General features: G+C 36.8%; 1 protein-coding gene across 1 annotated transcript in view; it reads right to left on the bottom strand.

Moving 5' to 3' along the window:
• The window catches only part of WDR70 (WD repeat domain 70), a 340,948-nt gene that overhangs the window by 9,262 nt on the left and 314,682 nt on the right, over nt 1–17,004 (bottom strand). Inside the window, exons 14-17 of the mRNA XM_020995972.2 lie at nt 16,206–16,306; nt 14,190–14,269; nt 12,063–12,179; nt 493–655 (exon numbers count right to left, since the gene is read on the bottom strand). Of these exons, the coding sequence (XP_020851631.1) occupies nt 493–655; nt 12,063–12,179; nt 14,190–14,269; nt 16,206–16,306 (461 nt within the window). The remainder of the gene's footprint in view (nt 1–492; nt 656–12,062; nt 12,180–14,189; nt 14,270–16,205; nt 16,307–17,004) is intronic.

Here is a 17,004-nt window from a genome sequence, read left to right on the forward strand (position 1 = left end):
ACACTGCTACCATCATAATGCCCATTCTCATCACCTCACACCTAGATTACTACAAGAGCCTGCTGGTTGGCCTGCTTGCCTAAAATCTCCCTGTACTTCAGTGCATGCTCCATTCAGCTGTTAAAGTGTTCTTCCTAAAGTATAGGTCTGATCATGTCACCTCCCCTACTCAATAAACTCTAGTGTCTTCCTTCGCTTCCAGGATCAGATACAAAATTCTGTGTTTGGTGTTCAAAGCCTTTCATAACCACACACCCTTACCCACCTTTCCAGTCTTTTTATACCTTACACCTCACACTTAATTCATAAAAAGCATTTTTAGCATCTCCTGAATCAAACATAAGGTCCAGTTGATAAGTGATGGCTATGGTTTCCATACTTAAACGTATTATGATAAAGAAAAGGGTATAATGGTGCCCCAAAACCTACTGGTATATGGCAAACTTCCTAACTTGTTTTCACAAAACAGAAAAAACAAAAACCAGTCCTTACTTGGAATAAGCTGGAGCAACCCAATATGGGTTATCCTCAGCTTCCTTTGCGTGCCGTAAAATGGCTTCCCGGGGGTTGCTGTCGTCAGTCTTATCCAGAGCAATGTTTTTCACTATGTATGAGGACAAGGTTCCTCCGTGAGTTCCAACTCTACCACCACGACCTGTTTCAGTGCAAAGAATAAAATTGAGAACTGAATTAGACACATGTACGCAAGGGCAACCCCAGTACATTCTGTACCTTTAGCAGTTAATTTATCCAGCACTATTTGACAAGACTGAAAAGTGCTTAGAGTGGGTTCCACAAGTGGCCTGTTGACTGAATTATGATATGCTGAGAAAGGATGAGTTAGCCTATGAACTCATGGTAACCTGATTTCCATATTTCTCAGTGAAATGAACTTTCCATTACATGGAGTATCTTCAAATATTAGATGTTTCAACATTATGTGTATTAATGCAAATCACACTGGCTTTGTTTCCTATATTAAGGCAGAATATGCTATTTTAGTGTGTCTCTATTGGCTTTAATTTAGAATGATCATGAAAATGAAAGGCAAAAAATTTCAAGTTCTCATGACATATACAAACATAAAGATACTTTCCCACAATTCTCCTTAATTATCCCTATTCAAAAGTTTAAAAAAATTATAACATTTCCATTTGACCTTAAATTAGGCTAATTTCAAGTTGATATATCCAAGGTCAGACTATTTTTAGTTCTCAGTTGTTAAATGTATACTACGAAGTCAATGTTGTTAGGGAAAACATTGCTTTCTAAATATATGTCCTACCATGTTCCGGATGGCTGATAAAACTGAAATTTAATTTAATTCAAAATCAAATTAAACTTAAGAAAAAAAAAACCCAGCCCAAAGCAAAACTCACCACTATATTTCTGAGTACCTAATATGTGCAAGGTACTGAGGTAAAAATCAAAGCAACTAAGAGGAAGGAATCTCAGGAACTTTCTGAAACAATTTATAATTAAACAAGAATCTTTTGTACAATACATGTGACAATTGGCCATTGTTTGAAGACTTCTAGGAGGGGGAAGGAAGGTGGCATGGAATACTTCCCAAGACAGATCATCCTACTTTAAGACTACTCTAACAAACAAGCAAACCTTCCTTATATCTAGCCTAAATCTGCCTCTTCGAAATTTCCACTGCCCTCTGAGGTCAAGAAAAACAAGTCTAATCCAATTTTCACACAACCAAGATTCAAATACTTGAACACATCTATCATGTCCCTCCCTAAGTCGTCGTCCTCTTCTTTTTTTTTGTTGGCGGGGCAATTGGGGTTAAATGACTTGCCCAGGGTCACACAGCTAGTTAAGTGTCAAATGTCTGAGGCCGGACTCCAAGGTCGGAGTGCTATCCACTGCACCACCTAGCTGCCCCAGTCATCTCTTTTCAAAGCTAAATATTCCTCTTTCTTCAACCAATCTTCCAATGGCATGATGTTGAGGTCCTTCATCATCCCAGGTGCCCTCCACTGAACATTCTTGAGTTTATCAATGTCCTTCCTAAAATGTGTGTCCCAGAAATGAATGTAGTATTACACATGTTTCAACAAAGGCAGAATATAGTATTAATGTCATCTCTTTAATCATGGACATGATTTCCTTCTTAATATCATATAAGATTGGATGAGCTTTTTTTTGGAGGGGAGAGTAGAGAAAAGGGGAATGGGAGAGATTCAAAGACGTATAAGACATGGTTTCTGCCCTCAACTAGCTTACAACCTAATTAGGGAAGCCAAGACACACATAAAAAAGAAGTTAAATAATAAAAAATTATTGGAATAATAATTTAAGACAATTATAGATATGTTATAAGGCAATATATGACGAGTTGGCCAAATTGACTTTAAAAAGACAACTACGAATAAAGAAAAAGAATATTATCATGGTGGGAAATTTAAACTCCTAATCCTAGCATTCAAAGTCTTTCATAATCTGACTCTAATTTATCTGTCTAGTCCAGGAATGGGGAACCTGGGACCACAAGGCCACATGTAGCCTTCTAGGTCCTTGGGTGTGGCCTTTTGACTAAGTCCAAGTTTTACAGAACACATCCTTTTACTAAGGGAATTTGTTCTCTGAAGTTTGGATTCAGTCAAAGGGCCGAAGCTGTGGACCTAGAGGGCCACAGGCTGCAGGATCCCCACCCCTGGTCTAGTCTTATCTAATACTATTTCCAGTTATATATCCTATACCTGGTCAAAATGTACTACTCTCTGAACCCTCTTCTGTCTCCATGTCTTTGTTACATCACCTCTATGCTCATAAAGGACTCCTTCCTCTCTCCTTTCTTCTCCCACTTCTCCATCTGTTGAAAGCTGCTGCCTTTCTGTAAGGTTTCTATGTCAGATTCCAATTTCTCTAAGAAACCTTCTCTGGATGCCACCAGGTGAAAGTGATAGCTCTCTCCTCAAATTTTTCATAACACTTTGCCTGGCTCTCCTTTGCATCTCTCACATTTTATTTTCTCTCATACTCCTTTGTGTCTATGTTTTATCTACTGCTTTTATACTGTGTACTCCTGGAACAAGAGAACTGAGTTGCTTTTCATTTTGTATCCCTAAGACCTATTACAGAACCCTGCACATATGAGAAACTTAATAACTATTTCTTGAATTGAACTGGATAAGGAAGGTTTTACATAAAAGGTATGATTTGAACTGGGTCTTGAAGAATAGGTATGACAGAAGGGAGTTCAGTAACATTTATCTGAGTGTTACAACTGGACAGAATGGTTTTAGCAGAACCATAAGAGGTAGGGAAGGGTAATGTTTGTGGGTGGACAGAAATGAATAAATCAAACTGATCCAAGCAAAAGATTCAGGAGGGGTCAAGAAGAGATTAAGCTGCAAGTCGGTAGGGTTCAGATTATAAAGAACCTTTTAATAGCTTATATTTATAAAATTTAAGGTTATAAAGTCTTTTACAAAAAAAAATTATTGTATTCTCACAACTCATGAAAGAATAAATGAATGATTCCTACATGGGAAGGTGATACTTGTGACTCTTAAGAACTTTATCACTATTAGGGCAATTAGAAGGAGTATACGTAGAGGGGTGGGGAGTATGAGTTGACGATAACGGGATAATATAAAAAAAAAAGAAAAAAAACAAAATTAAGGGGTGAAAAAAAGGACTGCACTGGGAGAAGAGGGGAGAGAGAGATTGGTGTAAATTATTTCACATAAAAAAGGAAGAAGAGCTATTACAGTGGGAGGGGAAGACAGGGGAGTAGTAGACAACACTCTCTTAAGAATTGGCTCAAAGAGTACCAGAATAATATACATACTCAGTTGGATATAGACATCTATCTTACCCTATAGGGAAGTAAGAAGGGATAGAGAGAAGAGAAGCAGGAGAGGGGAATGATAGAAGAGTTGGGGGGGTGAATTGGGGGAGGCTGGTGGTCACAAGGAAAACACTCCTAAGGAGAGACAGGGTGAAAGATGAAAGAGAAGGATAAACAGAGGGAAAACAGGATAAAGGGAAATTTACATATAGTTATCACAACTGTAAATGTTAATGGGACAAATTCACCCACAAAATAGAAGCAGATGTCAGAATAGATTAAAAACTAGAATCCTACAATATGCTGTTTACAAGAAACACATCTGAAGCATAGAGACACACACAGAATAAAGGAAAGGGGCTGGAGCAGAATCTGTCATGCTTTAGCTAAAGCAAAAAAAAAAAGCAGAGATAGCAATGATGATCTCAGACAAAACAAAAGCAAAAATAGATCTAAATAAAAGAGACAAGGAAGGAAATTATACTTTGCTAAAAGGTACCACAGGCAAATGAAGTACTAATCTGTACCAAACATATATGCACCAAATGATACAGCATCTACATTTTTTAATGATTAGTTAAATAAATTACAGTAGGAAATAGTAAAACTATACTAGTGGGGAAACCACAACTTTCTCCTCTCAAGACTAGATAAGTCTAACCAAAAAATAAACAAGAAATTAAGGAGGTGTAGAATTTTATAAAAGTTAAGATATGATAGACCCCTTGAAAAAACTGAATGGGAACAGAAAGGAATATACCTTTTTCTCAGCAGTACACGGCACCTACACAAAAACTGCCTAAGTATTAGTAGATAAAAACCACAACCATATGCAAAAAGCAGAAATATTAAATGCATCCTTTTCAGACCAAAATGCAATAAAAATTACATTCAATAAAGGGTAGTGGAAAGACAGATTAAAATTAATTGGAAACTAAATAATTTTATTAAATTAAATAATATTAAATTAAATTAAATAATGGGTCAAAGAACAAATCACAGAAACAACAATTTCATTAAAGAAAATAACAATGAGACAACATTCCAAAATTTGTGGGATGCAACAAAAATAGTCCTTGGGGAAAATTTATATCTCTAAATGCTTATATCAATAAAACAGAGAAAGAGCAGATCAATGAATGGAGCATGTAACAAATAAAAAAAAACCTAGAAAAAGAACAAATTAAAAATCCTCAAATTAAACACCAAATTCGAAATCCTGAAAATCAAAGGAGATATACATATATATATATATATATATATATACATATAACTGAAAGAAAACCATAGAACTAATAAATAAAACTAAAGCTGGTTTTATGAAAAATAAATAAAATAGATAAACTATTGGTTAGTTTGATTTAAAAAAAGAAAGAAGAAAACCAAACTACCCATATAAAAAATGAAAAAGGTAAATTCACCACCAATGAACAAGAAATTGAAGCAATTATTAAGAGCTACTCAGCCCAATTACATGCCAATAAATATAACAATCTAACTGAAATGGACGAATGTTTACAAAAATACAAATTAACAGAAGCGGAAATAGAATATTTGACCCCACCTTAGAAAAAGAAATTGAATAAGCCATCAATGAACTTGCTAAGAAAAAATCCCCAGGGCCAGATGGATTCACAAGTGAATACTACCAAACACTTAATCCAAATATTATATATACACTATTTGAAAAAACAGGTGAAAAGAGTTCCTACCAAATTCCTTTTATGACACAAATATGGTGCTGATGCAGGAAGAGCAAAAACAGAGAAAGAAAACTATAGGCCAATTTTCCTAATGAATATTATGCAAAACTTTTAAATAAAATACTAGTAAGGAGATTACAGTAATATATCACAAAGATCATACATTATGGCTAGGTGAGATTTATACCAGGACTGCAGGGCTGTTCAATATTGGGAAAATTATTGCCATAATTGCCCATATTAATAACAAAACCAAAAATTATGATTACCTTAGCAGATGCAGAAAAAGACTGACAAAATACAATACCCATTCCTTTTATACACACTAGTGAGCATATGAAGAAATGGAGCTTTCCATGAAATGATATGTAAATCTATCTAAGGCCATCAGCAAGCATTATCTGTAATAGAGATAAACTAGAAGCCTTCCTAATAAGCTCAGAGGTGAAGTAAGGATGCCCATTATGACCACTATCATTCAATACTGTTCTAGAAATGCTAGCTATATATTCTACGGAAACTAATCTATGTATTCAAAGCCATTGTAATTAAATTACCAAAACGATTATTTTATTGAACTAGAAAAGATAACAAAGTTCATTTAAAAGAACAAAAGGTCAAGAATATAAAAGGAATTAATGAAAAAAGAAATTAAAGGAAGGTTTAACAGAACCAGACTTTAAACTATATCATAAGGCAGTACTTGCCAAAACTATCTGGTACTGGCTAAGAAATAGAAAGATGGATCAGAGGAACATAGTAGACATGCATACATAGTGGTAAATGATTACAGTAACCTTGTATTTGACAAATGTAAAGATTTAAGCTTTTGGGATAAGAATTCACTATTTGGCAAAAACATTGTTGGGAAAAGTAGAAAGCTGTCTGGCAGAAATTGGGCATAGATCAGTATCTTACATCACTTACCAAGATAAGGTCAAAATGAACACATGACTTAGATATAAAGGGAGATATCATAAGGAAATTAGAAGAAAATGGAACATATTACCTATAAGACTTATGGGTTGGCAAAGAATTTATGAATAAACAAGAGATAGAGAGCATTGTGAGATGTAAAGTGATAATTTTGATTACATTAAATAAAACCAATGTAAACAAGATTAGAAGGAAAGCAGAAAATTGGGGGGGGAGAATCTTTATATACAGTTTCTCAGATAAAGGTCTCCTATCTCACATACGTAGAGAACTTTGTCAAATTTATAACAATATGAGTCAATCTTCAATTGACAAATGCTCACAGGATATGAATAGGCAGTTTTTCGATGAGGAAATCAAAGCTGTATATAGTCTTAAAGCAATTTTGAGATATTAGTTCACACTTATCAGATAGGCTAAAACAACAGAAGGGGGAAATGCCAAATGTTTGGGTGGGATATGGAAAAACTGGGACACTAATACACTGTTGGTAGAACTGTGAACTGATCCCACCATTTTGGAGAACAATCTTGAATTATGCCCAAAGAGTATTTAATAAACTGTGTATACCTTTTGATCCTACAACACCATTACTAGGTTGAGATCTGTTTTCTAAAGTGATCAGGGAAAAAAGAAAAGAATCTATATGTTCTAAAATATGTGTAGCAGCTCTTTGTGGTGGCAAAGAACTGGAAATTAAGGGGATGTTTATCAATTGGGAATGGCTAAACAAGTTGTGGTATATGACTGTGATGGAATACTACTATGCTATAAGAAATGATGAGCTGGCTGATTTTAGAAAAACATGTTAAGACTTGCATGAAATAATAAAGAGTGAAATGAGCAGAACCAAGAAAATGTTGTATATAGTAACAGTAACATTGTTTGAAGAATAACTGTGAACAATCAAGTTATTCTGAGTATTATAAATACTCAAATCAACTACAAAGGACCGATGAAGGAAGATGCTATCTACCTCTGGAGAAAGAACTGATAAACAGAAGTATGCAGAGTATCGTTTTACATATATTTATATATCTGTCAAATGGTGGCCTTCTCTAGTGCAGGGAGGGGAGGAAGGGAGACAGTTCAGAAGTGAGACAAAAAAATAAATAAAATTTAAGAGAAGAAATGCTAGCTATAGCAATAAAGAAGAAAAAAAATTGAAGGGATTAGAATAGGTAATGAGTAAATAAAACTATCACTCTTTGCAGATGATATAATGGTATAGTCGGAGAATCCTACAGAATCAACTAAAAAACTAGTTGAAATAATTAACAACTTTAGCAAAGTTGCAGGAGATAAAATAAACCCACATAAATCAACATTTCTATATGTTATCAACACAGTCCAAGACCAAGATATAGAAAGAGAAATTCCATTTAACTACAGACAATGTAAAATACCAAGAGAAACCCAGGAACTATATGAACACAATTATAAAATACTTTTCACACACAAATAAAGTTAGATCTAAACAACTAGAAAAATATTAATTGTTCATGAATAGGCTGAGCCAATATAATTAAAATTACAGTTTTATCTAAATGAATCTACCATACCAACCAAACTACCACGAAATTATTTTACAGAGCTAGAAATAATAGCATTCATTGGAAGAAGAAAAGGTCAAGAATATCAAGGGAATCAATGAAAAAAAAATGTGAAAGAAGGTAGCCTAGCTATAACAGACCTCAAACTGTATTGTAAAGCAGTAATGGTCAAAACAATCTGGCACTGGCTAAGAAACAGAGTGATGAATCAGTGGAATAGATTAAGTACACAATATATTGTAGAAAATGACCATAGTAATTTAGTGTTTGATAAACCCAAAAATTCAAGATTTTGACAAAACAAAACAGAAAACTGGAAAGCAGTTTGGCAGAAATTAGATATAGACCAATATCTCATATTGTATACCAAAATAAGGTCAAAATGGGTATATAATTTGGACATAAAAAGTAATACCATTAGGCAGGCCTGTACAACATACAGCCCATCAGCGGCATATTGTGCAGGCTTGTTCTACATTCTCTACATTTTTAGCAGGCCATGCAAAATCCTTTCATAGGCTGCAAACACCATGTGTGCTGGAAGCAGCCCACAAGCCAAATGTTGTACAGGTCTGCCCTAAGTAAATTAGGGGAGCATGGAATAGTTTACCTTTCAGATCTACGGATAAGGGAAGAATTTAGGACAAAACAAGAGACAGAAAGCATTATAAAATATGAAATGATAATTTTGATTATATTAAATTAAAAAGGTTTTGCACAAACAAAACCAATGCAACCAAAATTAGAAGCAAAGCAGAAAACTGGGCAAAAAATTTTTTACAGCAAGTATCTCTGATAAAGGCCTCATTTCTCAAATATATAAAGAACTGAGTCAAAATTATAAAAATATGAGTCATTCTCCAATTGATAAATGGTCAAAGGATATGAACAGGCAGTTTTCAGACAAAGAAATCAAAGCTATCTATAGCCATATGGAAAAATGCTCTAAATCACTACTGATTAAAGAAATGCACACTAAAACAACTCTGAGGTACCACTGGACCTTAAGGACCATTATATTTTTCCATCTGTCTTGTTGCTGAAGCCTGCCTTGTATCAGAATATATTCGAATTTGAGCAAAGCAGGGATTTTCTTGATTTTCTATTTGCATCTTCATTACTTAAAACAGTGCTTTCCACAAAGTAAGCATTTAATAAATCTTCATTCATTTATTCTTCTTTTCAAAATAACATTTTCCCACTAATATGACAGGAAAGGAAAATCATAAATGTTTAAGGAGATGTGCAAAAACTGGGACACCAGTGCACTGTTGATGGAGTTGTGAAGTGATCCAACCATTCTGGAAAGCAATTTGGAACTATGACCAAAGGGCTATAAAATGTATATGCTGTTGGATCCAAGCAATGCCATTGCTAGGTCTGCATCCCAAAGAGGTCCAAAAAAGGGGAAAAGAACCTATTTGTACAAGGGTATTTATAGCAACTCTTCTTTGTGGTGGCTAAGAACTGGAAATTGAGGGATCACCCATCAATAGTGGAATGTCTGAACAAGTTGTGGTATATGATTCTAATGGAATATTGTTGTACTATAAAAAAAGACGAGCAGGATGATATCAGAAAAACCAGGAAAGATCTGCATGAACTGATGCAGAATGAAGTGAGCAGAACCAGGAGAACATCGTGCACAGTAACAGCAATATTACATGATTAATAATTGTGAATGACTTAGCTTTTCTCAGGAATACAATCATCCAAGATAATCCACAAGGACTCATGAAGAAAAACGCTATTAGCTTCCAGAAAATAAACTGATGGAATCTAAATACAGACCAAAGCACACTATTTTTCACTTTTTTTTTTGGTTTGTTTTCTTCAACAAAATAACTAATATGAAAATATGTTTTACATGACTACACATGTATAACCTATATCAGATTGTTAACGGTCTCAGGAAGGGGAGAGGGGAGGGAGGGAGACATGGAACTGAGAACTCAAAGTTAAAAAAAAAAAGGTAAAAATTCTTAATTGGGGGGAAATACTATTTAAAAAAAAGAATGAATGAAGATTTATTAAGTGCATACTATGTGCAAAGCACTGTCTTAAGTGATGAAGACACAAATAGAAAAGCAAGAAAGTCCCTGCTTTGCTCAAGTTCTAATATATTCTATATACAAGGCAGGCTTCAGCTACAAGACAGATGGAAAAGAATAATGGTCCTTAAGGTCCAGTAGCAAGATGGATGGCAATTCTTTTTTACTATAATTTTCAATGATAAGACCACATTCTTTTCTGATGTCAAACTATCTGGCAGCACCAAGGACTTTAGTAGCAAGAACCTTCTTCAGTGGCTGTTGCTTTGAAGAAGGCAGGAGACGCAGCCCTTCTAGAGGTAACCTATCTCCACAGGCGTAGTTTCCCTGGGCTATGGCTGCAGGGCCTGGGCTGAAAGTAGAGCTGGTAATCAGTGAGGTGCTGCTGGAGTGCAGAGTGCTGAGTCTTAGGAGAGGTGGTGGTCAGGGTGATGGCAGGGACTGGCATTCCAGGCATATATTGTCTCTCAGGGCAAAATGCTGTTTTAGGTGGGCTGACCCGCCTGCTTTTTCATAATAGTTGGTGGTGGTGATGGTGGAGATAGCAGGCCTCATCTCAACAGGGAATGCTCCCCTGGGGGATGGTTTGGTGGTCTGAAATGGATTTGGGACTGATGGTCTTGAGGGCATATTCCTAGAGCTTTTAGTATAATGTGTTTTATTGTCTAAATATTATTAATCCTATTTTATAGCTGAGGGAAACTGACACTCAGTTTAAGTGGGCTGCTCAAGGACACACAGTTAGCAAACAGAATTTGAACTAGAATCTTTTTACTTGAAATTCAGTACTTTTAGATCAGTAGGGAATCATTTAATAGTTCTGAGATGGTGAAACATGATGAATGAAACCATTTGACAAGATTAGTCTGGTTATAATGTTCAAGATGGCCTGATGAGGTAAGAAATGAAAAGCAGGGAAATGACTTAGCACAGTACTGTAGTAATTTAGGTAAGAGGGCCTAAGAAACTAGAGTAGGATAGTGGCAGTAGGAATGGAAAGGGACAGGTATTAGAAGGGCTTCAAGGGTATGGTCTGGTGATTAATTAAAAGGAGAAATCAAAGCTAAACCCAAGACTCATCACTGATACAAACAGGGAAGTTTAGTTGGAGACGTTGATTATAAAAGGAAAAATTAGTTTGGTTTTGTTCATGCTGAGTTTAATGATATCTAAGTAGAAATCACTGCAGTCAGAAGGTGATATAGGGCTAAAACACAGGTGAGAGGTCAGCTCTATAGCTCTACACTTAGAGAGCAAAGAACAATTGTGAGATGACAGATGAAGTTACTCGGATTGCAGTGTGCAGTAGATAACACCCTCATTCACATAGCATCCACTTTCCATTTCCTAAAATGCCTACCAGGCTAGTCCCCCTTCCCAGGAAATTATTTTGCATAGAGTTTATATTTAATTTCTTATGCCCATGTTGTTTCCTTCCAATAGAATGTAAACTCCTCGAGGGCAGGGACTGTTTTGTTTCTGTCTTTGCATTTCTAGAATAATATATGCTTGTTGAATTGAATTTCCAGGAAATCCTTTGAACTTCTATATTCTTGTGAAGCCAAGAGGGGAGGCTTTGAAGGGATCCAGCCTTGAATTTAGGACAATGGGTTGAGTCCTGCCTTTGACACAAACAGCTTCAGTGACCCTGAGCAAACTACTCGACCCCTCAGTGGTCCATGGAACTGTCTGAGACTGTAAGTGGTAGAAGAGACGCCACCCTAGACTGGATGGAGAGTTTCCTTATCCCAGTGAAATTACAGTTCTAGTTCTTATTGTTATCCCTATAAAGTCAAGAGAGTTAGGGTACCCTCATTTTGTAAGCAGAGAAACTCAGGTTACCTTCCTACTCGTCTAAAGTTCCACATGATGTTTATGTGTTGGAAATTCCGGTCAAAATTATTATACCTTATTAAAACAATCTGAGGAAATCTTAAAGGAACAGAAAATCTGAGTTCGCAATATTTTCCCCTGGTTGTTTAATGAACCTATAAAACCAACAGATCACACTTACCTGGGCCTGCCACAGGAGGTTCAGGTTTGTGAGACTTCAGAGGATCTAATCTATCCTTTTCCAACTGTTTCCTTGTACTGCGTTGGCGTGGCTCGCGGAACATAGGCAGTGCATGAGCTGGAAGTCACATTAAAAAAATTTCATTTTAATAATAACTCTTCCATCCAAAACCATAGCTAAACAATGACTAACTGAAACATGAAATGGAAGGCATAAAGACAGCCTCCATTTATAACAGAAGACAGTCTTACTGTAACCAATTAGCCCATTTAGTTTTGAGATTTTTAGAGTCACTTGTTCACCTCTCTTGGAATGGAACTGCACACAGGAAACATGGTTAAATCCATGTCACAGGCTTCAGTTATGAAAATATACTTCCCAAACCATTTGTAAGCTAATAAAATTTGATTAGCAGTTAAACTCAGTTTCCGTGGGACTTCCTAAGATTATCCATCACAAATCAAAGATGAATAATGACTAACAGTTATATTGTATATAGCATGCCTTCCACCCCACAAATTTCCCCAGATGCTTCATAGTACTGAAATCACTTCACACATCACTGAACTTTGACCAAGTCCAAGGAGGAGTGTGACAACACTGAGCAACAGTAGAAGGCCGGAAAAGAGAGACACTGTATGCCAACAAAACTAGGATAAAGGTTGCCCTGAATGCAGTGGGGTGCCTGAACTTATGGTTTGGGCAATTTAGTGGTGACTTGAGCTACAGGCCTGTATATGAAAATGACTCTACAAAAAAAAAAATCAAAGTAACACTTCTCTACATACTGAGGGTCAGATAACAGTTTTATTTTGGGGTTGGGGTAAGTGCAGGGGAGTGTTAAATACTTGTCATTGGAGCAAAACAGTCAGCATAATTCCCTTTAAAGCTCACATAAAGACTGACTTCGTTCAAGAAGAAAACTTTTTTTTCCAGGGGGTCAGGGGTGTAGGGATGTTTTTCATAGTAAATACGAATGCCTAAAATATAGTCATTCACAGCAAAGATCTGGAAGCACTTTTGCACCCCCAGGAACAACCAAGACCACATCACTCACCAGTGAAATGCAGCTACCCTGGGCAGGGGGGGAGGCAGGCCAGCAGAGAACAGTATTTTTAGGAGGGCAAGTGAAAAATAGCTTTTCTACTTCAAACGACTTTAAGGGTGGGGTGGGGATAGGGGGGGAATTTAAGTAAGCCGCATGTAATTACATGAGCTGGAATTTGGTCATGACACCGAGTTTAATACTTCTACTCTTGCAAAAAATGTCATGGGATATCTTTAATGATCCCAGGTTCTAAGGAGGTTGGTTTTATGTCTGATCTGCTAGGCAGAACCACTGGCCACACACTGCCCCCTGGGTATGACACAAGTGCACTGGCCAGGCTAGTGGGCACTGCGGGGCTTGCTGAGCCTCTTCAAAAGGTACTTGGTTTTCTTTCTCAACAGTTCTTTCAGTCACTTAGAAGGGCATCCATTAATGGAAAATAATCAGCATGTCTCTGTATAAAGCAAGATTTGTCAGGCCAGTTAGATTATATTCCCTGTCAGAGTGACATCTGATAAATCTTGGAGAAGACAATTCACCTGTATTGAGATTTTTATATCTCGTTGCACATAATTTTTTTTGGCTTTTTGTTGTTGTTGTTGTTGTTTTGGTTTGGCTAGGCAATGGGGTTAAGTGACTTGCCCAGGATCACACAGCTAGTGAGTCTGGATTTGAACTCAGGTCCTCCTGAATCCAGGGCCGGTGCTCCATCCACTGCACCACCTAGCTGCCCCTTGTTGCACATAATTTAACTTCACACATATAGATCTGTATCCTCATCCCATGATCTTAGGCTAGGTTGTGGGTTTTTCAGAGGCTCGCAACCCTGATGATGATAGATTTTCCCTTCTGGGTTATAATAGTGACATGAGGAATCCAACAGTCCTGTCTTTCTCTGATGAGTCATACAAGTTAGGTAAGTAAGCTATTGCATGACTGGTAGTACCTTCCATATGAATGAGATAATTTTTCAATATATGCCTAAACTGAAGGCTTTTTCCTCCTCAGAATCCATGAAATCAACACCACACGAAAGCAGATGAGGGATATAACTTTTAAAAATCATTCCAATCACTTACGAGTTATGATGTAGTCCTGGGTTAAAGTCTCAGCTTGTCTAGTCTTCCTTTTGTTTTTAACTACACATAATTTTGCTCCCCTGAGAAGAAAAACAAAAGAAAGAAAAAGTCATTTTATCTGGTCCTAAAAACAAAGCATATGTTGAAATGAACAGACATTTCTGCTTAGAAGTCCACTCTGCACATGTCATCTTGCCAAAGTCCAAAACTGGCCAAGCTAAGGGCAACAGATAGAACTTCCAAGATAATGGAATTCCACTTAGAAAACAGGAAATATACCACTCAGTGGCCGTTGGCAAGTGATGGGATTAGTGAGACAATACAGCAAATGGACCGAATTTAGATGCTATTTTAAAAAAAAAAACTTTATAGTTTTTTTTTAAAGAAAAACATAAAGACAGCCTTGTAGAGACCATTAAGTATCTGTCCTTTTTTTTTTTCTTTGCTAGGCAGTGGGGTTAAGTGACTTGCCCAGGGTCACACAGCTAGTTAAGTGTTATGTGTCTGAGGCTGGATTTGAACTCAGGTCCTCCTGAATTCAGGGTCGGTGCTCTATCCACTGCGCCACCTAGCTGCCCCAGTATCTGTCCTTTTTACCCTCAAAGAACACAGAGTTCAAATTCTAGCCTAGGACACAGAAGAAAGGAGCCTGGGTGGTCTATACTCTGAAGGGCATCTATTCACATCTCAAACAGAACTCACATAATCGTCTGGAATTCAGTATGACAGGCAATGTTGGAAAGAGTTAAGGGGCTGCTGCCCAAGATGGAGCTGAGTTGGCTGGCTCTGTGCAAGGAACCCCACACTTTTGCAAGTATTCTTGCAAAGGATGCTTGGATGTCTATTTTGATATCAGCAAGGAAAAATGAACTTTTTTAAAAGAATGGATTTTGAATTTGCTGAATGAGTGTTACATCAGGGTTAATAAACTTCTCAAAAGAAATGGGCTTCTCATTTCAGTTATATCCATTGCTTTCAGTCTCCTGGATAACAACAAAATGACAACTTGTTTCATGTAGCACAGTAAGCCTGTTTTTCTAGATATGGGAGGGGTACGGCACGCTGAAGGAAAAGAGGACTAGCAGCTTCGGTACACTGCACTTAATCATGGACAATGAATATTCACTAACTGGGCAAGATTAAAACTAAGTCATTCTATCCTTTAAGAGAATAAAGACAAATCAGCCAAAATAGGCTTAATGAGAAGCTTGTTTGGAAAATGAGAAGAATTTATTGATGAATTGCCCAAACAATGAATGGCAATTCAATCTCCCCACAATTAGAAACCAGAGTTCTCTCCATAAAAGAAAATAGAATGAATGACCTTTTGGAAAAGAACAAAAAACTTCAAGTCTTGGTGCAATAACATATGTGAAGAAAATGGAAATAGCTGAAGAATCAAATTAAGATGTTGTGCTTTTGGAGAAGTATATCTTTGGAATATATGTTCTGAGCCCGATGCCTGGGAAAATAAACGAATGAATGAATGAATGAATAAATGTGTGTGTGTGTGTGTGTGTGTGTGTGTGTGTGTGTGTGTATAAAAATAAATAAAATTATGCTGTCTCCATCTGCTTGCAGAGAACAACGTTACTAAACATCTGAACTAGTACCTGTAGAAAGAACAAGCTATTTTCATTTCTATTTCCCAACTTTGTGCATGCATCCCTCCTAATGCACACTGTGGACTGGTGGGGGATTACAGAAAAACAGACAGGATCTTTTTTTTCCTGCACTCAACATTCCAGTAAAGGAATTACAAATCCCCTGGAAATTTTCAAACTCTGTGAATTCTGTATGGATCAATGAGGATACTAAAACCCTCTCTGAAGCCCAGTAATACTGGCCTAACATTTTAGTGCTAGGAGGCCTTACTCATACCAGCTGCATTTTCCCAAAGGGCAGATCCCCATAAAAGGGAAAAGAAACAAAGTAAAAGAAGAAAAATCCATCTCCCCCACCTCCTCCACCCCTGTTGTTGCTATTTATCTTCAATAAGTTATACTTATAAAATACCTCTGACTCTTGTTGGGATCATAATACACTTTAGCCAATCCGTTTCCAGTTCCAACCATGATCTGGTTTAGCTTTGGATGCCACAGGCAGCGAACCACACTCTGAAAGAAGACGGGAACATTAGATAACTTGCTCTGCTTCTTGTTAATGCATTTTAATATATTAGAATTTCAGCTGACTACTAGTTTATTAAGTGAAACATGTCTCTTTCTTCCTCCTCAACACTGTTACTGATAAATTTTCAGGTCACTCTCTTCTGAATCACAGTTATATTCATAATGTTTAGTTCTTAGCTCATCACTTGGTGTCTATACGGCACCCTTTAAAAATCAAAAGGATGTTCCCTTCTTGACATTTCTCCCCCCTTTCCTGACAGCCTCGAAACCACAAAGCTAGTCCCAGCTCCACTAGCAGGTGTTGCTGGCATCTTAGAATGCTGGGCCCATTTAAATGAGTTAGGCTCACCACCAAAGTGGCCTGGGATCTCAATGTTTCATGCTTTTACACACACAATATATCCCTCTAAATGACAGACTGAGGCCCAGCTCTTTCATTTATTTATTGTTTTGATCATAGAGATCAGAATTTTGCAATGTATTTGGGAACAACAGTGTCCATTTATAGTCATTCATCTGTATCTCACTTACCTTCTAGATTTAAAAAATAAAAATAAAAAAGCAGAAAAAAATGTGCATAATGGCATCAAAAGTCATAACACATTTTATAGATTTGAGTGGGTCATACGATCATGTGATATCATTGCCAGTGAGGAAAACTCACAGCACTTTTGGATCCAATG

Source organism: Phascolarctos cinereus, unplaced genomic scaffold (genome assembly GCF_003287225.1).
Source record: "Phascolarctos cinereus isolate Bilbo 61053 unplaced genomic scaffold, phaCin_HiC Scaffold_4;HRSCAF=312, whole genome shotgun sequence".
Taxonomy (NCBI): Eukaryota; Metazoa; Chordata; class Mammalia; order Diprotodontia; family Phascolarctidae; genus Phascolarctos; species Phascolarctos cinereus.